At 43.3% G+C, this 23,526-nt stretch overlaps 1 protein-coding gene across 1 annotated transcript; it reads left to right on the forward strand.

The window, feature by feature from the left end:
- The first annotated feature begins 9,193 nt into the window (after window positions 1–9,193).
- LOC310703356 (prokineticin receptor 2-like) lies at window positions 9,194–21,794 on the forward strand. The gene is made up of 3 exons (XM_083495681.1): window positions 9,194–9,558; window positions 13,188–13,830; window positions 20,329–21,794. The coding sequence occupies exons 2-3, from the start codon at window positions 13,337–13,339 to the stop codon at window positions 21,020–21,022; spliced, it is 1,188 nt and encodes a 395-aa protein (XP_083351807.1). The 5' UTR covers window positions 9,194–9,558; window positions 13,188–13,336; the 3' UTR covers window positions 21,023–21,794.
- The last annotated feature ends 1,732 nt before the right edge of the window (window positions 21,795–23,526 follow it).

Genomic DNA, 23,526 nt, shown 5'->3' on the forward strand with positions numbered 1-23,526 from the left:
GACAAATGCATAAATGGACACATCTCTATTCGATTTCCCTGCCCTTTTCAAGAGTTTTCTGATCATTAATAGAGATAAAATTAGAAAATGATAAAATGTTAAAGGTAACAAGTAAAAACATTTTTTTACACACATCATTTGTGTGGCATGTTTCTTCCAGTCAGTTTGCATAATGATTCCAAGCATACTATATAAGACTAAGCTGCATTTTACCGCATAACACCGTTTGACAACAGAGCAGCTTCATGTACAGTAATTGCAATACATTGCAGCCCAATATTCAGCAAAAATGACTCTCCAACCACCGGGGCCTATTTAAAACCCCTGAAAATTAGATGCCCACAGGCTGTGAAATGGTGGCAGAGGGAAGCAGAGGTTGGAATAGTCAGCTGGTAGTTACTGGCATTCTTTTCCACGGATACTAAAATAGCTAAATTTTTCGCCACAGAATTTTCTTTAAAATAAGCATGTCCATAGTTCAGCTTTACTCTAGCTAAAGAGAAACATTTGCTCTAGAGGCACTGTGCAATAACCCTTTAGGGAATTTGTTGATCCAACGGTTCTAAGCGAAGAAGGTTTTTCTGTTATGTTTTTCTCTTCCATGCCAGAAGGCCCATGGAGCTGGACCTCAGTGTCCGGGCTGAACGATGGGGGTGGAGACACTCCTGCAGGTACTCTGGGCCAAGGATGTTTAGGGCTTTAAAGGTCAGCACCAACACTTTGAATTGTGCTTGGAAACATACTGGGAGCCAATGAAGATCTTTCACGACCAGTGTTATATGGTCTTGGCAGCCACTCCCAGTCACCAGTCTAGCAGCCACATTCTGGATAAGTTGTAGTTTCCAGGTCACCTTCAAAGGTAGCCCCACGTAGAGCGCATTGCAGTAGTCCAAGTGGGAGATAAACAGAGCATGCACCACTCTAGCAAGACAGTCTGCAGGCAGGTAGGGTCTCAGCCTGTGTACCAGATGGAGCTGGTAGAGAGCTGCCCTGGACACAGAATTGACCTGCACCTCCATGGACAGCTGTGGTTCCAAAATGACTCCCAGGCTGCACACCTGGTCCTTCAGGGGCATAGTTACCCCATTCAGTAACAGGGAGTCCTCCACAACTGCCCACCCGCTGTCCCCCCAAAACAGTAATTCTGTCTTGTCAGGATTCAATCTCAATCTGTTAGCCACCATCCATCCTCCAACCACCTCCAGACACCCACACAGGACCTTCACCACCTTCATTGGTTCTGATTTAAAAGAGAGGTAGGGCTGGGTATCATCCGCATACTGATGGTCCAACAAAAAGTCTACCACGTGACTAGGGAGTGAGTGAGTGAGTGAGCAAGCAAGCGAGTGAGGAGCTCCTGGACAGGCTGTACTGCTGAGGCCCACCAGAAAGTAGACCTGCTGGTGAGTCCTGGCTCGCTGTTTGAGAAACTCTTCTCTACTATGACTGGAAGTAGCTGTCCAAGGTTCTGAAGCAAAAGGCATCTTTCCCTCTGTGCTCAAGATGCCTTTTAACATGAGATGCTAGGGATTGCACCTAGATTCACTATGTAAGTCATGGGTTTCCCCACTGGGCTATCACCTCTCTTATCAAAAGGCAGTAAGTCCATTTGGGGTGGGGGGTGGGGGGGTGGCAGAAAGCCATGCATGTTGAACTCATAACCCCAGTGAGGCATTTAAGGCAAAGCATCAGGTAGGTGGAAGGGTTGGTGAATGGGAGGGAGGTACAGTATTTCTCCTTAAAAAAACAAACAAACTACTCAGCCGGAAACGGTGGCAAATGGGAAAGTTATAGTACGTGTTGCCTTGAGATATTTAGTGTACAACAGGCATAGGCAAACTCGGCCCTCCAGATGTTTTGGGACTACAACTCCCATCATCCCTGACCACTGGTCCTGTTAGCTAGGGATGATGGGAGTTGTAGTCCCCAAACATCTGGAGGGCCGAGTTTGCCTATGCCTGTTGTACAATATAGTCTCATTTCATTTACAGAGTTGCGCTTGATGAAATTCTTTAAAGTCACCAGCACTTCGCTATTGCATAACAAAGGAAGATTAAAAACAAACAAGAAAGCATTGTGGATAAACAATAAACCAGGAGGAAAGACAACTTGATATTTATGGTTGATGGGATAAGCACAAAATAATGCAGCTGCACATTAATTTCCCTCACTGCCTCACATTTGCTGAACAATCAATATATTTTATTCACTCTTGTATTGAGCATTCAGCATATCGTACCAGCATTCTTCCCCGTGCTTTGAAATGTTAAGAATTCAGAACAATGCCACTGAAATGATGGCAATTGTGTTTTATATCAATTACTAGCGTGCACTGGGATTTGTCGTTTCTTCGTGATAATAAGATGGACAACCACTTCCAGTTCTTCGAGAAATTTAAAGGATCAACAGTTTCCCTAGATTGCCTGGTGCTATTTAGTTAGAAAATTTGCTATCCCTAAACATGCAGCAATTCACAGAACATTCAATAAGCATAACCCATTCTGCTTCCTGAAAACAGTTAGCTAAGAATTTGTGTTTGCGTTTGCCATTTCTTTGTATACCTGCCATTTTAAATAAACCTCAGTTTCTTTAAAATACACTGATAGATCCAGTCATATCAATAACCCTACTCGGTGGCTGCATAAACACCGTACGTTTAAAGTAATTTAGAGCGCATGACTTCCGCCAAAGAGTCCTGGGATTCTTTGTTAAGTGTGCTTGGAATTGTAGCTCTGTCAGGAATAAGATACAGTTCCTAAGATTACTGGGTGGGCGTGTTTCAAATGGGCCTTGCATTTATGGTGTAGATGCAGCCTTTATCTGTGGAGGGACAGGAAGCATCATGCACATTGGAAGCACATTCATCTGAACAAGGTCCTCCCCCCAATCTTGCATTATTATTATTATTTATTATTTTTTACATATCATTCCCAACAATCATATAACATAATTTCTTATCTTATACAATGTTTTGGACGTCCATCAACCACATCTGAAGTTTTTCCAGTCTTTATCACTTAATCTACATTTCTTAATTTCCTTATTGCTTTTAATTATCCATAACTAACAATTCTCTTCATAATCTTCTCTGCAATATTTCGCATAGTCCTCCTTACAAAACTTCTGGAAATCCTACTAGCGTAATCTGTTTATTACACTTGCTTTTCAAATAGTTCACATATTTATTCCAGTCTTCTGAGAATCTCTGGTCCCACAGGTTTTGAATCCTTCCTGTCATCTTATCTAATCCTTCCTGTCATCTTATCTAATTCTTATCTAATCTTATCTAATTCATTCTTTTATTTATATTTTATACATTCATTTACATTTTATACATTTTTTTTAAAAAAATGGCAAAGTAATAATCATAAATAAATAAGAATAAAAATGTGCACCCCACCACCAAGACCATTCCATTGTAACTATCCAACCTCCCAAAATTTCAACACCTCTTGCGATGGGTTGACACCTTTCTGTTTTAACAGTACAAATTCTACAAACACCCTCTATCTCTCCTGAAAATAATTTCTCCTGCATATTCCCTGTCTTACCTTAATGGCACATATTAATTTATCATTAATAGCTATATCCCACACCTCTTTATACCATTCTTCCATTTAATATTCTGCTTCCTCCTTCTGCTTCCTAGCTATCATAACACTAGCCTTACCATTACTTGTACCTTCAGGGCCAACCGGCTCCTGTTGCTGGACTACAACTCCCATCACCCCTTCTCAGTGGCCAGGCTGGCTGGAGCTGATGGAGGTTGTAGTTCAACAACAACTTGGAGACCACCAAGTGGTAGAAGGTTGGTCTAAGCCAGGGATGCACAGCTTTTGTCCCTTCTCCATGCTAATGGAACACAACTCCCATTATCCCTGGCTCAGGCTGCCAGGAATAGGAGTTCAACAATATCTGGAGGACCATCACTGTTCTAAGCCATCTGAGGAAAGTCTCTGTATTTTTTAGTTGGCACAGTGCCTTGCACACCTATGGCCCAAATATGCAAGAGTTGACTTGGAGAACACTTAGTTATCTTGGTACCTGCCCAAAACACCTGGAGGGCTGCCTTTACAAACCTTTGCAAAACATCTCTAGCTAAGCCTTCAGAAAACAGCTATCCAATCTCACTAGTCACCAGAAATTACTGAACATGGCAAACTCAGAGCTGGTCTAAAGGCAAAAGAGGGCAGGGGGGGCAGGAATGAAGCCTTTGTCACTGACGTCAGCGTGCTAAAGAATTCATCTTAAGGTAACATAATATTAGAATCCCCGGTGGCAGAAGAAATAAACAGTTCCTTTTAGATCCTGACAGCTCCTCAATCCCAGTCCCATCAACCATTTTCTTGTTTATTCATATGAGCTGTCAAGAATTGTTGCACCATGAAAAAAAATTAAAAGATTGACCTTTCAAGTGAGTACACAGAGATCTATTCAGCCTACTATTTTTAATATCAAAAGGCATCCAGCTGTAATGGACTGATGTTTACAGTATGAATGCTCTTTCTGATGGAGAGAAGGATGCATGATAATTTGATGCTAAACTCATTTTATTCCTCATGTGTATACCTAGCAGGATGGGGGACAGTCTGGGCAATGGCTCCCTTGCACCCTTGGTAAGGAGATGTACCAGTGCCTCCGAAACCAGGAGAGATCATGGACCAGAAATTCAAAAAGTTTGCTTTTCAATGCCTTTTTGTGCTCCACCAGGTTCTTCCTCCACAGCCATTGGAGTCAAGTTTGTTCTGCTCAGCCTCCTCCATCAATCCATCTGTCTTCCTGTCTCCTTCCCTCCATCTGCTCAGCTCCCTTCTCCAGTCACGCAGCTGGGGTTGCACATATTGAACATTTTAAAAAATCCAATGGTCTGCTTCACCAAGGGGAAGCAGGAAGCAGGTTCATTCAATTGCCTCCCTTTCCCCTTTGTCATGGTAAAAGGTTAAGGTAAAGGACCCCTGGATGGTTACATCCAAGGCGACTTTGGCGCTCATCTCACTTTCAGGCCAAGGGAGCCGGCATTTGTCCACAGACAGCTTTCCAAGTCACATAGCCAGCATGACTAAACCACTTCTGGTGACAGGAGCCAGAGCACACAGAAACACTGTCTACCTTCTCACCACAGTAGCAGTATCTATTTATCGACTTGCACTGGCATGCTTTTGAACTGCTAAGTTGGCAGGAGCTGAGACAGAGCAATGGGAGCTCACTCCATCGCGTGGATTTGAACCGCCGACCTTCCAATTGGCAAGCCCAAGAGGCTCAGTGGTTTAGAGCACAGTGCCAGCCTTGTCCCTTTGTCATGACAGCTTTCCTAACTGATAGCTATGTTCTACCTCCACTAGAGATGGTGACAATTTTTGCAGTCATTGTGTGGAGCCCTACTCATGGTTGTTCAGGAGCTCTGCGAGCCAATCAGCTTTCATGCACGTGTTAAACAATGTTTACTGGTACAAATTTATTCTATTATGAAAAAACAATGAAGCAAGTGGCAACTTATCAAAGCCGACCAATTATAACTGTGCAGTTGTGTTGCTGAAAGTGCATTCCCTTGAACTCCATTTAATTGAGGTGAGGACAGCAGCCATTGCCATTCAATGTTTGTATCTATTCCTGTCTCCTGCTGTGATCGTGGAAGGGAAGGAGGGAGATCTTAATGCTTAATGATTCTAATTGGGTAGTTCAATTAGTATCGTTAAGTGAGGGGGGAAATGAACAGATGCATGACTGCAATACCCACCCCTAACCTTCGCTGATGAAAACAATGTGCTTCTGAATGCCAGTTGTCAGAAACCACAGGAAGGGAGAAGGCTGTTGTGCACAGTTCCGGCCTGCAGGCCTCCCACGGTCATCACATTGGCCACTATGAGAACAGCATGTTGGACTAGATGGGCCCCTGGCCTGACCCACCGGGGCTCTTATTTGTGCTGGTCCAAAGCATTGGCCAACCGAGAAAAAGAACACAGTATTGCCCCTTCCTGTTCTGTGCATACAAGCTGGAGGGTCTGCAAGTTGATTATTGTTTAAACAGTGGTGGTGTCAGGGGCTGGACTGAGGAGGAATGGTGGGGGCCGCCGCTCCCTCCTGAACCTTCCTGAGAACAGGAAGACAGTATAGATTTAGAACAGTGGTTTGCAGAAGGTTCAGAGGCTACAGAGGGGAGAAGCTGGGAAATATTGGGAGAGGAATGTGGGATGTAATCCGTTGGTGCAGTCAAATGCAACGTTCCTTGTTTCCCTAGAGTGGGCACAGGCAGGGGGACATCCAGTCAGTGTAACTTCCTGTTCCATTGGTCTGGAGCTTCCTGCCCCTGCATGCGATCTGGGAGATGGGTGCGGCCCTGGCTGACTCCATAAAAGAGCCGAGTCATGCAGCCATTTTCTCAGTCTGTTTTGACTTTCTATTGTCTTGCTGCTCTTTTGCTGCCATGCTGGTCTCTTGCTGCCGTTTTGTTGTCTTGATGTAATTTTGCCATCTGCTGGCTCTCAGCCAGCAGCACATGAGCTCAGTCTCCATATGAAATGAACTCACAGTTTATTGTGTAACTGCCAAGTAAAAGTCTGCCTTTCAGGGATCAAATCGTGAACTGAAATGTGAGTAAACCTTTTGTTACTTTACTCAGAAAGACTCTTGTGTCATAATTTTTTTAAGAGCGATTAAAGGGGACACCAGGAAATAATCTTAACTTAGAGATTCAAACGAATCTGCAAACTAGCTTCCAGTTATATTGAAGGGGAAGCTGCTCTGTTACATCAATTACTAGCGTGAGTGAAGGAAGGATAATACTTATCCAATATATCCTTTCCTACTATCCTTAAAATCCCCACAAGGAACAGCAGGAAGAAGAAACATCAGAGGAGAGACAGCTGACAGATTCGGTGTCCTTGGACCAGGCAGGCATTGAGGGTAGTAGAGCAGACAGCTCAGAGACAGAAGGCTCAATTAGCCGACGCAAGAGTGACATAGAATAAGAGAGATGGAGGGGGCTGGACTTTACTCGGAGCAACACCATTATCTTAGGGAGGCTGCATTCCTTCATCTCTCTATGTAAATTGTGGAATAAATTACTTGGTAAGAACTCCTCTTGTTTATCGGCTTATTGGCTGCCACCATGGGAGGAATCAGATTCCCTGAAGCCTGACAGGTGGCAGGACAGAACACAGAAAAGACCAACGGCTCTGTAGCTCATCAACACCGTTCAGTATCTGTCATCAGAGGCACCTGCCTCCCTCTTCCATAGGAACTGGGCTAGCCATAGGTATGAAATAGCAGGTCGATGGAATTTCAAATACAGTGGTATCTCTGGATGCGAATGGGATCCGTTCCAGAGCCCCGTTCGCATCCTGAATAGAACGTAGGACACGTCTGTGTGTCTGCACATGCTGCATTTTGCCGCTTCCGCGCATGCGCGTGACATCATTTTGAGCGTCTGCACATGCGCAAGCAGCGAAACCCTGAAGTAATGCGCTCCGTTACTTCCGGGTTGCTGCAGAGCGTAACTTGAAAACGCTCAACCTGAAGCACATTCAACCTGAGGTATGACTGTATTTTTGAAAAGCACCCCCCCACACACACACACAACCAGGGGGAAATGTACTGTTTTCCTAATATTCACGGCAGGTGTTTTATAGCATAATCCCATTCAGCCATTGGGACGATGCTGTTCATTCCTGTTCTTGAATGGAGCTCGCATTAACAGCTTTGCTGAAGATTAGCTTTCCCCAGTCTGGGAGTCCAAAACATCTGGAGGACAGCAATTTTGTACAGGCAGTTGTAGATAAAGTCACTGAGACTGGCTTCCTAGCAGCTGATGGCAATTGCGCCCTCCCCATTTCCCCACCCCCATGGACACTGCACCAAACTGCTTGATGCATCCAAACAGCGATGGCCCTTTCAAGTGACTGACACTTCTCTCTTTCCTCTGTGTTATTTGCAATTTCTTTTTCTACTTTGACAATAACTCGTAGCCGAGTAAGATTGTGGAAAGGAGATAAAATTCCATCAAAAGAAGAGTGGCAGTTAGACCGTTGTGAGACAGGTTAGTTTTACCCTGCTGGTGAGATGTTGTTGCGATCGAAATCCTGCTCAGTATGAGAGGAGCTGCAGGTTCAGACCTTTGGTGTATGTGCTTGGCTGAGGAGCCAGTGGGGCAAAGCTACCATCTGTGGGATTATGACTGGATTATAACTAAATCAGAATCCCCTCTAAACATAAATAATAATAATAATAAAGAAAAGAGGAGTGGCAAGCAAAACTGCTTGAATATGTGGAACTAGGATATATGACGGAAAAGATCAGAGATCGACCGACCCAAAAGTTGAAAAGGGAAAGGGAAATCTATAGACAATATTTAAAAGAACAGTGTCCCCACATTAAAACTTTAGAATACTTTGAATAACTCTTGGAATTGAATAAGGTATAAAGAACACAAATAAGATTTAATAAAGACTACGTTTATTTAAAAAATAGAGGCAAGTAATTAAGGAAACAAAGAACCCATATCAAGGAAGTCATAAGTTGATGGCCTAAATACCTTTTGTGTATTCGCGATGTACTGTTCTATTTTCTTCTTTATTTTTATTTGTAAGAGATGTGCTGTGTGTTTTTTGTTCTGTTTTCTTTATTCTTTTTCTAAGTTTTTTGTGTGTGTCTATGTTGATTTTAAATCAATAAAGACTGAATTAAAAGAGAGAGAGAGTAGTAAGATTGTCTTCCATGAAAATGGTCTTAGCAGTCGGTCCGTAAGTGACTGTGGAGGCCAATATGCATAACTCTCAAGGTTTGTTTGTTTTTTTAAAATGCCTGTTTTCATCTGGATTGTGCCCATAGTTCACATACATATTCTGTACCCTAATATTTATTTATTTAGGTGCTTCAGGTCAAGAATACAGTTTACGCTGGATGCCCAGTCACGCCATATTCCAAGTGACTACCAACATACAGAAACCCTAGAAATCTCAGTGCTTCTCTAAAATGGTTTCAGTCTCTGAGAATTGTGGTTGGGGAAATCATATCACAGTCAAAACTGCCGTGAGAAGGGTAGTTGTTTTGGGGGAAGGGAGAAGGGAGAAGGGTATCACAGCTGACAACATTGAGCCTAGTTATCCAGTCCATGATCTATGCAGCCCACAGTGATCTGGTTTTGCAATATGCTTTCGTATAATGAATTCAGAGATAAAGAGCTCTGCTTGTGTCCTGGAAGATCGTTCTGAATATAGAAACGGAATCTTATGCATGTCTACGCACATACCCAGACACACATAGGGAAGGGGTGTGTGACTTATTGCGGACTGGCTCTTTAAAATTAGATCTGCACAGGAAGCGTAGAGATGCCTCCCACAGAGAAAAGGATTTAGATGCAGCAACAGAGGGAGGCAGGCTTCCGATTTCTCTCAGCTACAAGGCAGATGTGCGATTCCGTCTTTAGTCCTGCACAGCATCACTAGATAACCTTCAGTGCTGCGCTTCCAGCAGGACTGCAAGCATTCTGTGGAGTGTAGCGCACTAAGAACTCAGCATCTCTGCACGGCATCAAAGAGACAAAGCATAGCCTTGGAACAGGTAAAGTCTGGTTTGTACTTTTTAAAAAATGCTGTGTTTATTATTTTGCAAGGTACAGGAAGCTGATTTGGAAAATGTATAAAATCCTAATTTGCTTTTTTAAAATAGATAAATAGCTGTACCTATCAATTTATTTTGAGCTTGGGTGTTTTCTGCTGTTCTTCTGCAGCAATTTGGCACACATACACCTCCCCAAACATTGTCCTGGATTGATTTCTAGAAATTATTTACACCCTGATCCTAACACATTTCCTTGGTGGGGGTGGCAAAGGTCTCATTGTTTTTCGTGAAACTTACTTCCAGATAAAGCTGCTTCAGCTGGCATTCTGAAGACTTTTCAATTACAAGATTTATGCTAGTCTCCAGTAACAAAAAGGCAATAAGCATTGTGGGACCTCAGAGACATCAGTTTATTGGGCTGCCCACAAAAACCGATGTCTCCGTGAACCACCAAAAATCCTCAAAGATTCTATGCTGCTTTATCATCAATCATCACCGTTGTTAGTATCTTCAGGCTCATTTTGGTGAGGTTTGCTAACATAAATGGTAAGCGTGCATTTGTACCTCTGATGGCTGAAACATGATAAAGAATTGAACTTTGCCCAAAGAAGTTTCCTCTGGAAGGGGGAAAAAAATCCATCAGCACAGCTGCCTTGTGAACACTGATGTGCTTCTTGAAAAACACTGTTCGATGGGTGCAAGCGGGAGCTGATCTCCCCTGTTGTGCAAGCTTTCCTTTGCTGTCTAAAAAAAAAGTCATGCTGTATAGTGGACATTGTTGAACAGCTACTGCCAACAGCTGCTTTTCTCAGTTGCTCTTTGGCATTTTTGTGCGCACAGCTTGGCATCCTAATATTATGAACCCAGAAACAGGTCCATTTCCAGAGACGGGTTCAGAGTATTTGAAAGTATGATGGTGTGCTTCTAGGCAAAGCGGGTATGGAGACCAAAAGAAATTGTGTTGATTGCTACATGTAAATAAGTAAACCTTTCAACAAGAGGAAAGGGATCACTTGATTATTATTATTTCTAATTATACTTTATCCTCCAATCATTAAGCAGATAAAGCTCATTTAAATGCCCCTCTGTCCTCTTTCCCCTTTTCCCGGTGAAGCTGGCATGGTCTCCAACCAGGAGAAGCTGACAAAAGGCAGCACTTTGCCAGTCTGCATCGTCAATAAAGTGGCCCTTTATTGTGTTGCTTTCAATATGACCAAACCAGACTCAGAAGTTCGCATCTCATACGTTTGTGAACGCAAGAAAAATTTCTGACCCATCCACAGAAGTAAATGATACGTACCATGTGAATTAGCAATGCACAGGTTATAAACAAAGCCTGAATTGCACAAGTCAGTCAGTTCTGTGCATTGCGCATCCACACAACTGCCGCCAAAAAACTGCTCCAGGATTTATGCGCCCATCCAGTGCTGCAGGTGTCCATCATCACTGTTGGGAATGGGGAAACCTTTCCCTAGGCAGGGCTCAGTGAATGAATCAGAGCCATACACAAAACTTCAGAGCATTTATATTTTATCGAGGAGAGGCTGGAGAATTGAACCTGGAGAGGCTGGGAATTGAACCTGGAACTTTCTGCATGCAAACCAGATGCTCTACCACTGAGCCACAGCCCATTGAGATATGCAGACATGGATACAACTCCTTTATCTGCCAAAGCAGGTTCTCCTTCATGGAGAGCACGTGTTGCAGTGGGAGCAACCACGACATCCCCTGTTGCTGGGCAGGTTAGTTTGGATGGCCATGAATTTGATTGGACACCTTCAGTTGTTGCTGGGGGAAATTTATTGTTGCAATTTTATTTGATTGATGGGGGTGCTATATATATTCCCTGTGTGCAGCGCTGAGTTTCCTCTTTTTGCTGCGCACATCGGATTACCCGCCCACCCTCCCTTTATTTAGGGTTTGTTTGCGCTGACCTTGCTATGCATGTCATGGGGTTGTCTGCTTTGGGGCAGGGGCCTGGTAGGAATTTCACCATTTGGCTGATTGGCTGGTGCCATTTGGGTTTTGCCTACTTTGTAGCAAATCGACACAACATGTAAGGTTGTGGTTAGGTAAAGGTAAATGGACCCTGGACCATTAGGTCCAGTCGTGGCCGACTCTGGGGTTACAGCGCTCATCTCACTTTATTGGCCAAGGGAGCCGGCGTACAGCTTCCAGGTCATGTGGCCAGCATGACTAAGCCACTTCTGGCAAACCAGAGCAGCGCACGAAAATGCCGTTTACCTTCCCGCCGGATCGGTACCTATTTATCTACTTGCACTTTGACATGCTTTCGAACTGCTAGGTTGGCAGGAGCAGGGACTGAGCAATGGGAGCTCACCCCGTTGCGGGGATTCGAACCACTGACCTTCTGATCGGCAAGTCCTAGGCTCTGTGGTTTAACCCACAGCGCCACCCACGTCCCAAGGTTGCGGTTAGGCACTTGTTAATTTTTGGTTGGTGGAGGGGGCATGGATTGGCTGTGCCTGGCCCTCCAATGCTGCTGCTGCAAGGCTTTTTCCTTAAAGGAATCCAGCGGCTCGCCATGCTTTTGTCCGACCCCCTGTCAAGGGGTTAGGGCCATGCAAGAGCCCCTGGGAGCATTCGGGGAGAGGGGAGAGCCTGGCTCCCAGCTTTATTCTCTCCCCAAAATTGTTTACCCTTTCTGACTTCCGCAAGGGTGCGGTTGTTTGTTCTGTTCCTACCTCCAAGTGGGAACAGATAGTCGCTAACCAATGCCTAAGCAACCACTCACGTACTGTAATTCAATAAAATTGTGGCCAAAATTATGCCAAAAACCAAAACGATGTGTGAACTGTGTTTTTATTCGGGGCTGTCTTGGGGGTCCTCGACACACAAATGTGAACATGCAAGAAAACAAACAATCCCCTGCAGTTTGTGGTTTCAGATTTGTTGTTCCGCTCCCTTGAAAGCTAGACTTCCCAGCATCCCTGAGCCTATCCTCAGATGCATGCTGAAAATCAGTTTTGCTGACTGACCCAAACCAAAGCTTATGCCATTGCACAGTTTGGAAATCTGACACTGTTTAACCACTTCCAAAATAATAAGAAAAAGCCTTGCTGGCGTGAGATTGCTTCCACTCAATTTAATTACTTATAACATTCCAAAGTGCACAAGATGCACTTTCTCTCTGAGCCCTTAGCAGACTGTAAAAGAATTGAAGGAAAAGTCCATGACATGTGCTCTGAAGTGAGGTGACACAGTCTAGTGGCAATTTCCAGAGAGGCAGCTGAGGAAATTGGTTACTGTGTTGGCAGCCATTAACAAGGCAGTATTGGTGACAACACAAACATCTGGTAGCTTCACCCAGCTCTATATAATTGCTACACAAATAGGTAGACTAGAAGGAGCATAACCTAACCTGGAAAATATTTGTTTTTACCTCTCTCACCTACCCCGATATGTTATTTCAAAATGCTACTGTAAAGCACTGCATCTCAAATATTTATTGTGAGTGATATAAATGCAGAGCAGTTGGAAATATTTACACATGGGCTGCCAAAGCTTTATTCATTTCCCGATCTATGGCTCTTTAGCACAGGAATGCCTCTGCTTTCCCATACATTTGCTGCTCCCCCTGATTCTCTTTTCTGTTCTGATTTTAAAAGGTGAGGAATGGCTGGGTCGCTGTCAAAGATCCCAGTTTGCAGAAGTGTAAGCTCACTTCCCTGGCTGGACCTTCCTGGGAGATACTGAGAAGGCAAAAGCTCACAACAGCTTCCTCATGAGATAAGAAGAGACTGACCGGGGCAACATCATGAGGCATGAATGGCAGGCTACCAACGACACGCTCGCGAGCACCAACTTTGCTGCAATATACAGCCACTTCAGCAGAGACTTTTCCTCCTACCCAAACTACACTTTCCCCTTCAACTTCAGCTACAACGACTATGATCTACCCCTGGACGATGGCGATGACGTGACCAAGACCCGCACTTTCTTCGCCGCCAAGATCGTCATCGGCGTGGCGCTGGTTGGTATCATGCTGGTCTGTGGCATCGGCAACTTTGTCTTCATCGCCGCCCTGGCCCGATATAAGAAGCTGCGCAATCTCACCAACCTTCTCATTGCAAACCTGGCTATCTCTGACTTCATCGTGGCCATCGTCTGCTGCCCTTTTGAGATGGACTACTATGTGGTCCGGCAGCTGTCCTGGGAGCATGGCCATGTGCTCTGCGCCTCGGTCAACTACTTGCGCACTGTCTCACTCTACGTCTCCACCAATGCGCTCTTGGCGATTGCTGTGGACAGGTAAGGAGGGTAATTGGAAATGGGTTTGCCTGTAGCTAGAGAGGGTGGGATCTGCCAGTTTCTCATTTCCCATGTCTTAAATTCAGTTCTCCACCCAATTTTTGTTTTTGTTTTCTTCTTCCAAAGCCTCAGCATTTTGGTGCAAATTCCTCCTAATAAACTCATTTTTATGTGCAATTTTGACGGATGTATACATTTGTGCAAGCAAATTTCCTTAAGAGAATGCAATCTTGGATGTTATTTTCACTAATGTATTGATTTTTATGTGCACCGTTCCCTAATATATGCATTTTTATCAACAACGATTCCTTGGAGAACCATATCGCAAAATTGCGTGAACTTCTAAGGGATGTGTATTTTGGTTCTATATTGTAGAATATATTTTAGAATATATTTCATGTACACTATTCCCTAACATATGCATTTTTATCAACACCGATTGCTTGGAGAACTGCACTGCAAAATTGTGTGAACTTCTAAGGCATGTGTATTTTGGTTCTATATTGTAGAATATATTTTAGAATATATTTCATGCACTCTATTATCCAAACAGATTTTCCCTTTAAATACACATTAGCAATTTAAATACTGAACAGTTAATTAGGCACTCAAGTCTTCTCTCCGCTTCAGAATCTATGTACATCGTGCTCCAAAATGCAACACACTTCGCAGTGTACACACTTCACAGCATCTCAGAGGCTTGAGGTGAAAGGACTTTGTGACATTTTGGCTTAGCAGAGTGGATGATGCAGACTGTTTTCCCAGCAAAGGGCAACCTGATTCTTCTTTTTTTCATTTTTTGCAATTTAATCTTTATTGATTTTGCATATTAAGTCCATTCACCACAAAAAGAACAAAAGAAAAAACAAAGCCCATCAAATACAAAGAAAACGTTACATATAAAATAAAATCATTCCATACGTTAAGACTCTTGTCTTCCTCAGTACGCGTCCTTCGTTTCCTTGTTGTCTGCACATTGTATGACCTTTAACTTATCATAAATTACCTATAATCTTTGTCGCATATAACATTGCAGAAGTGAATCAAAGCATGTCAAAGATTTCATATATGGACAATGCTCTTTTAAATATAATCGGTATATATCCCATTCTTTGTTAAACCTTTGCAGTGCTTTTTTCTGGGAGTACTCATACCCCTTAACATTTTGTGAATCTAAGTTTGGCCTCATTGAGGGGCAGTATTTCAATATGAGTAGGAAAATGAGAGTACCTCTAAACATTTTTTTTTAAGAAAAAAAGCACTGAACTTTGGGTTTGTCCGGTTCCTAATTTTTCCTGTCATCTTTGCCAATTCTGCATGATCAAATAATTTCGCTTGCCACTCCATTTTAGTTGGTATTGTATCTCCCTTCCACCATTTGGCTATCAGCATTCTTGTGGCAGAAGGGCAACCTGTTTCAGCCCTGGGGCTTGCAATACTCGATAGAAGGATTTCCTTTTCCTTGCACACCTTTTCAGGCAGCCCATTGTTTTGCACCTCTGATCTGGACACGAATTATCCTTCCAGGTCCCTGTGCTCTATCTTTCCAGGCTGTTTTAGCCATCAGTTGTGGGGAAAGAGAGAGAAGGGGTGCCAAAAGCAGGTTTAAAAGCCATGAAAGAAATACCTCATCTCTTAATCTTTTATTTAAACAAAAATCCAGATAAATAAATGCCTAGGATTGATTTCATTTCATTTCATTACCATTTAATATTAAAAATCGCTCAGCAGGTTAGCTTGTGAGTATGCAAGGATGCATTACAGCGGATTATCTTTTGTTTCCAATTCAAAGCATGATTCAGCAGAAGCAAAAAATATTTCTTTTTCAATTTATGAGAAAATTTAGGTTGAAGCACTGCTTCATAATCACGGCAAAGGATTTCAGTCCTGGGGTCAAACGTCTGCAATCAAAGCTAGCTTTTGCTGCATGTGGCTTATCCAGCCATCCTCTTATTTCAAAAACGAATTTCTAGTCATCTTGAAGTTTTAAAACAATATCCTCTCTGAGTGTGAAACCTGAGCATGATTTGAAAAAGATACCTTGGGAACTAGCAATAATTATCATTAAGGAGCTGGTGGGGATAGTGTATGCCATTAGTATACCAAATTGCCAAGCAGAACCAGAAGCACGCAGCAATTGGCAGAGTCTATCCTCCTTTATAAAAAGAATAATCATAATCATTTTATTATGTATACCTCTCCCATCTGGCTGGGTTTCCCCAGCCACTCTGGACAGCTTCCAGCACATATAAAACCATTTTAAAAATGGATGGCAAACATTAAAAACATCCGGAGCTTGAGGGTCACATAACTAGTATTTGTACTGAAGGGCACTTCCAAGAAACTTGCTTATTGAACATTTATCCTGATTTTTTTTTGGGGGGGGAGGCTAGACCATTTTGGCTCAAAGCACTTTTTCCAGTGCAAAGCAGTGAAAACAGATTTGTTGTACAAGACCTCTTAATCAACTGTGGTTGTGCAATCTGAATTTCCTGGCATGTGGTCGAATCCCATTCAACAGACTGAAAGTGCCCCCAAGCCAAATAAACTTTGCCTCCTCTTTGCGTAACAACCTAATTTTGACAGGTCAGAATGGCGTCTTTGGGGCTTTCGGCATCTTTTGAAATTACCAATAATACGGCAGACTTGTTGGCGCACAAACATAAATGGCCTTTGACGAATCCATTTCTACAGACTATTATTGTTTAGTGATCATATAATGGCCGTATCTTTGCAATATGGGATCATAATCTGGAAGAGCGGCAATCTTCTCTCTCTCTCTCTCTCTCTCTCTCTCTCTCTCTGAGTCTCAGCTCTGGAGAGACCAGTATTACTTTTGCAACTATGTTTTGTGCCAAGGAAATTTATTTTCTGAATGTTTTATATAAAAACGTAGGCTTGTAACAGCAATGGAAAATCTACAGCTAATACTCCTCCATTGAAAATGGTTTTATGTAGCATTCTATTCTCTGATAAGAGGCCCGTGGTAACCTAGAAAGGGAATTAAAAATCACAGTGCATTCTGATACTCCTTCAAGAGCTAGTAGAAGTCGATTGCAAGCATTGATGGAACAACTGTCACCATCCTCTTTGTCACTTCCATGCAGCGCTTGTTGTCTATTACCAGTTCACCTGCAGAGCAATTTTTAAGATACTAAAGTCACAGAAGTTGAAATATTTCATCTTAAGCATTTTTCCATCTGTTTTTTTTTAAAAAAAAATTAAAAATATGCTATTTTCTTATACCTGTGGGTTTTATCCCCCCCCCACTTCCTCCCTCTTCCCCTGTTCTCCAGTTACCCAAACTCAGCTTCTATCTTCACCAACATCTGTGGATACTTGAGTCCTTGTGGAAGAGAAATTCATTTCGGTACTCCTTTAAAGCCAAATTTGCGCTATCGAATTTGCACTTTCCGAAACAATATGAGAACCGAGCGCAGCTAGCCTTCAAAATTTGGACTCATCAGAATTTTGCAATGCAATTCTCCAGCCCAACGATGTTTGCAAAACGTTAGAGCAAAGTGTGTATAATAGAAAATAGCATACAAAATGCATTATGTTAGGGGAAAATTTGCTTGCAAAAATGTGTGCATTAGTGAAAAGCGCTCCCTTGGCCTGAAAAATGAGATGAGCACCACACCACATAGTCACTTTTGACTGGACTTAACCATCCAGGGGTCCTTTAGCTTTTTACCTTTTATGTGTAAATAAACCATATATCATAAAGACACTTCAGTCTGTGCAGATCCTCACTTCCAGAAGGAAACACAAACCCTGGGTAAGTGCCTGGAACCACTGGAATCTCTCACTGCATGGAGATTGGGATGGCATTTAACACAATATATAGATGATATAGATATAGATATAGATATAGATATAGATATAGATATAGATATAGATATAGATGATATAGATATAGATATAGATATAGATATAGATATAGATATAGATATAGATATAGATATAGATATAGATATAGATATAGATATAGATATAGATATAGATATAGATGATATAGATATGGAAGGAGATGAATAATATTAGTAATGATACTACTAATGATACAGTGAAACATACATATATGTTCACAAGCCCCAATCCCTGCTCTTCTACCAATCGGCTGGGGAGCAGGGAGATATTCTGCTGCACTTGAATGAGGTAGGAAACAAGGGGGAGCGAAGCCCTCTTTTTACCTTAACAAATGACCTCTGGAAGAGCCATTGCAAGAAGGTCTTGAATGATCTCTCCTTCTTGGTTCCTCAGCTATAAGACCTTCTTACGATGATGCTGCCCCCAAAATGGGAAAAGGTAAAGGTAAAGGGACCCCTGACCTTTAGGTCCAGTCGCGGATGACTCTGGGGTTGTGGCGCTCATCTCGCTTTACTGGCCGAGGGAGCCGGCGTACAGCTTCCAGGTCATGTGGCCAGCATGACTAAGCCACTTCTGGTGAACCAGAGCAGTGCATGGAAACGCCATTTACCTTCCCGCCAGAGTGGTACCTATTTATCTACTTGCACTTTAACATGCTTTCGAACTGCTAGGTGGGCAGGAGCACGGACTGAGCAATGGGAGCTCACCCCATTGTCGGATTCGAACTGCTGACCTTCTGATCGGCAAGCCCTAGGCTCTATGGTTTAGACCACAGCGCCACCCAAGTCCCCCTTTAAAGGTAAAAAGAGGCTCCCGATCTGGATACCCAAAACAGGGTTGTGTGTGTAAAGAGCAAGCAAATAGGCTTAAAAAAGAGAAGCAAATTTAGCGGGCTATTCCTTGGGGCCACATTAAAATATTTAAGGGACCGTATGCAGCCTGCAGGCCACAGGTTAGCCCCTCTTGATTTAAAGCCACATCCAACCACTTCAATAGAGGTCCCACTTTGGGAACATGAATCCTGATATACTGCTACTCCTTCCTACAGATTTCCCTGTCTAGATCAGGGCGAATGCTTTGCACCCGCTGATGTTATCGAAAGAAGGAAGGTTTCATGCTCACTCCCACCGGCTCTGAGAATAAGAGAAGCAAAATAGCTTTCACTCTTGTCAACCAAAGCACTGATGCTTATGGAAAGCTGTGCAGGCAATCTTAATTCCCAGTGTCTTTCTTTCAGAGGAATTCTCGCATTCCTATCAGGACCTTAATTCACAGACGCTGTTGGGAATCAATGCAAACCTCTTGCGTTTGCCTTCATGTGGAAATATGAACACACTGCATTCTCGGTTGATTAAAAACATTAATCTCGAATAAGAACAAACTGTCAATACATGCAGACAGAATGTGTTTCAACTTCCCATCTGAGTAGCTGGGCAGCTACAGATAAGAAGTGCTGGAAACCATTCATGTTACAGGAAAGCATCAGGTATAATTAGGAGTTTGCCTACAACATTTTTCAGTGCAGGAAAGTATTTTGCAGCCAATTGTTGCTGAAAGAAATGGTATGGAAAACATGGTCTTGCGTTATGATGAGCCACGACTGTAACACTACTCTGAAATCTAAAGAGACGGCCCCAGGTGACCTTGGGATCCACTGATTAATACAATAGAAAATCAGGGCATTGGCTGAGTAAGCCCTATAACCTTGTCACTTTCCTGATGTCACAGGGCTTGTATTTTTTAAAGCCATAGTCTGTATTTTTAATATATATATATCATTTTGCCTTTTAGGGTGCTTACCCTATCAAGCAATCAGTAAAGCAACAATACAATAAGATTACAGACAACATTAAGTAACATTAAAATAACTGCAGTAAATAAAATCATTGCTAAAAAAAAATCACCCAGAAGCAATCTAAATTTTTAATAATAATAATAATGACTCTAAAACTTCATGTCATTATACTTTAAGACAAAGTCTGATATGCACCTTTGCACCATCAGCAGAGACACTCCCAGGATCAGGGGCTTGGGTTTCGATCGCAGGGCTATGCACCGCCATCAATATTATGCCAGCCCAAGAAGGGATGTGGGTGATGCTGTGGTCTAAACCACTGAGCCACTTGAGCTGTGCCTATTGGAAGGTCAGTAATTCAAATCCCTGTGACAGGGTGAGCTCCCGTTGCTTGGTCCCAGCTCCTGCCAACCTAGCAGTTCAAAAGCATACCAAATCAAGCAGATAAATAGGTACCACTGCGGCGGGAAGGTAAACAGCATTTCCATGCACTCTGGTTTCTGTCACGGTGTCCTGTTGCGCCAGAAGCAATTTAGTCATGCTGGCCACATGACTCGGAAAACTGTCTGTGGACAAATGTTTGCTCTCTCAGCCTGAAAGCGAGATGAGCACCACAACCCCATAGTTGCCTTTGACTGGACGTAACCGTCCAGGGGTCCTTTATCTTTACCTTTGCCTGTCAGCCCAACGTATTTCCTCAATATTGATTACAGTGTTGGTGGGAGTTAAGAAAAAGACTTGCTATTTCTACCCAGTAACAAGTAAATATAATTTAACATAATTTAATTGCAAGCCTTTCCTAACAAGAATTTGGAAACATCTGTCTTTTGCAGGTACCTCGCCATCGTTCACCCACTGAAACCCAGGATGAACTACCAAACAGCAACCTTTCTCATTGCCGTTGTCTGGATCGTCTCTCTAATCATTGCCATCCCATCCGCGTATTTTGCGACGGAAACCGTATTATTCATGATCAAAAACCAAAAGAAAATTTTCTGTGGCCAGATTTGGCCTGTCGACCAGCAGATGTATTACAAATCCTATTTCCTCTTCATCTTTGGCATCGAGTTTGTCGGACCCGTTCTGACCATGACCCTCTGCTATGCCAGGATCTCGCGGGAACTTTGGTTCAAAACGGTCCCGGGCTTTCAGACGGACCAGATCCGGAAGAGGCTCCGTTGCCGGAGGAAAACAGTTCTGGTGCTGATGTGTATCCTGACGGCCTATGTCCTCTGCTGGGCACCTTTCTACGGATTCACAATCGTCCGTGATTTTTTCCCCACCGTGTTTGTGAAAGAGAAGCATTACCTTACCGCCTTTTACATAGTGGAATGCATAGCCATGAGCAACAGCATGATAAACACCATGTGCTTCGTAACAGTAAAGAACAACACCATGAAGTACTTCAAGAAGATCATGTTGCTCAGATGGAGGTCCACCTACCATGGAGCCAAGTCTAGTGTAGATACCGACATCAGAACTAGCGCCATGCCTGTGACAGAGGTGGATTGCATTAGGCTAAAGTGAAATTTGGGCAGAAATCTCCTCACAGCAAAGATTCCTTTTTGGTGTGTGGCCTCATGATGTCATCTAACTTTCTTTTCTTTCTTCACATGGGCAGAAGAACTTTCCATGTTCTCTTAGGCTAGTGGTGTCCAAACTTTTTCCAAAGAGGGCCAGTTCTGATGAAGTGAAGGGCCATGGAGGCCAACCAAAGGGCCAACCAAAGTTGTTGAGGTATTTTTAGGTATTTTACCCCAGAAAATGAACTGCCACAGGGGCCAGATTAAACCGACCGGCAGGCCGGATTAGGCCCCCAAAACGGACTTTGGACAGACCATTGGGAAATGAAATTGTGTAGCCACACGCCACCCAATTTTGCTACATCCCAGTTTCGCTTTTATTAGACTATACTATTTACACTTGGCACTCTAAAAGCGCCCCCCCCCCCCGCAAGTCCTTAATCACATAAAATGTTATTCTTACAAACACAGGATTCCATCTTGACTCTCGCCAGAATTTCCCGATTTTGTTTTGGTTTTTTCTTAGGATAACTGCAAGAAAACTCATGGTTTATCTAAGACAAACAGAAGGCAGGCGAATGTCTAAGATCAGCAAAATGCTTTATGGATCAAATATTTATGCTTCACATATGCTTCCTGTATTTTCTGAACAAGCCCAAGCAACTCCATATGTTTCTTCCTGATGGACACTAGCATTTCTGGAACCAAGCTTGCTTTCTGTCAAAAAATAATCTCTTCCACAATAGTGTTCCCCACTTGAGTAATGTTCTTTTATTTGCAATACTTTGGCCCAGTTCGGACTCATGGGTGGAATGCTATTTTTTCTTGTATCTTCATGTTCTTGATAAATGGCGCAGTGACATGTTGCTTGAGTTCTTCGGATTTTTAGTGATGGATATAATGCTAACTTACCTGTGCAAATGAGGGGGAAGTTGGATCCCTACATCTGTAAATCACATGTTCCAAAGTTTTCAGTACCGTAGTATTATTTCATGCTTGTGGTCATTACTTAATCGGTGGGGTCTGTCTGCTGTTTTAGGCTGCTTGGCTTATGTTATTACAGGATATCTAAGCAGAGACAGGTTCACATGAACTTATGTCCTTTCGATGGAGATGGCACCTGGGACCTTATACTTGTACTCTGAGCCCCCAAACCCGTCCCCCATGGAAATAAAGACACAGTGGAGAGAGAATTTAGTTTAAAGGTTAAAGTGCAAATTTTGGCCACAGCTTAATTGAATACACAAGTGTGACTGGTATTGGCTTAGGCATCGGTATCAAAACTATAACTAGCTCCTGCCCACCCTGCAGGAAGCCTGGAAGGGTAAACAACCAGTAGGGGGAGCTCCATCAATGCATATTGACTGGGGTTCACCCCTGGGGTTCCCGAGGGTTCTGGCATGGCCCTAGCCCCTCCCCGAGCTTCAGGCGAGATCCAGACCCCCGGATTCCTTTAAAGGAATACCCTATTAATTGGAGGAGCAGGTATGGCTGCACCTCCCCTCCCCACATTCCCCTAAACCAATGCCTAACCGCCAAACCTTACAAAGTTGTGACGATTGCTAAGAGGTAGGCAAAAACCAAGTGGCCACAGCCAATCTGCCACATTGGACAAAAATCCTACTCGACCCCCGTTCCAAAACAGGTGATCAACCGAAGTCCAAAGCAAGGCCAAACACGACCTAACTAACGGGTGGGCGGGCGTTCAGCAGCACGAAGCAAGAGAGGGTCCCCACGCCGCACCGCCGAATAAATACCCCCAACCCCCAATCTTGCCACGTTGCTGATTGGCTAAAGGCCAGTGGCATAATTGGGGCACCACCGGCTGGAGCGGGGCAAGCCCTGCCCACAAGCCGATTGGGGAAGAGTTCCAGGGCCGTGCACAACATAGACCCTCTGTTAGGAGGATCCAACTTGCAGTGCATCTGCTCTTACTAGGGAGTTATGGACTTTGGGGGTACGCAGGGGTACGCATACCTCTAAACATTTTGTGAATCTAGGTTTGACCTCCTTGAAGGGCCGTTATTTCAATATGAGTAGGAAAATGAGAGTATCCCTGAATTTATTTATTTTTTTAAAGCACCAGGTAAGATGTTTTAGAGGTAGCTGAGGTGGTGCTCAAATTGGGGATGGGGAAGTAAGCCCACCTCCAGACTCCCCCAAATTTTAACCAAATCAGGCCCCCACTTGGAGCCTTCAAAACTGGGTACTGGCACAACAGGTTGGGAGGCAGAGCCCCTCCTAGAGATGGGGGAGTAATTTGGTTCCATTGGCTTTTTCATGCAAACCTACCGGATAAAACATTTCCTGAAACAATGTGTGAACCAAAACACAACCCTCCTTCACAATTCACACTCCTCCTAGTTTTGAGTTTTGGTTGGTTCTCCAACCGAATAACGAGTACCAAAAAGTGCTTTTATCAGTGAAAGCAACATGTTGAAATGCGTTTTAGGGGAAATTGCTTGCAAAAATGTATGTTGTAGGCAACATTGCATACGAAAACATTAA

Source organism: Podarcis liolepis, assembly GCF_965112155.1.
Source record: "Podarcis liolepis genome assembly, chromosome: 3".
In the NCBI taxonomy this organism is placed as follows: domain Eukaryota; kingdom Metazoa; phylum Chordata; class Lepidosauria; order Squamata; family Lacertidae; genus Podarcis; species Podarcis liolepis.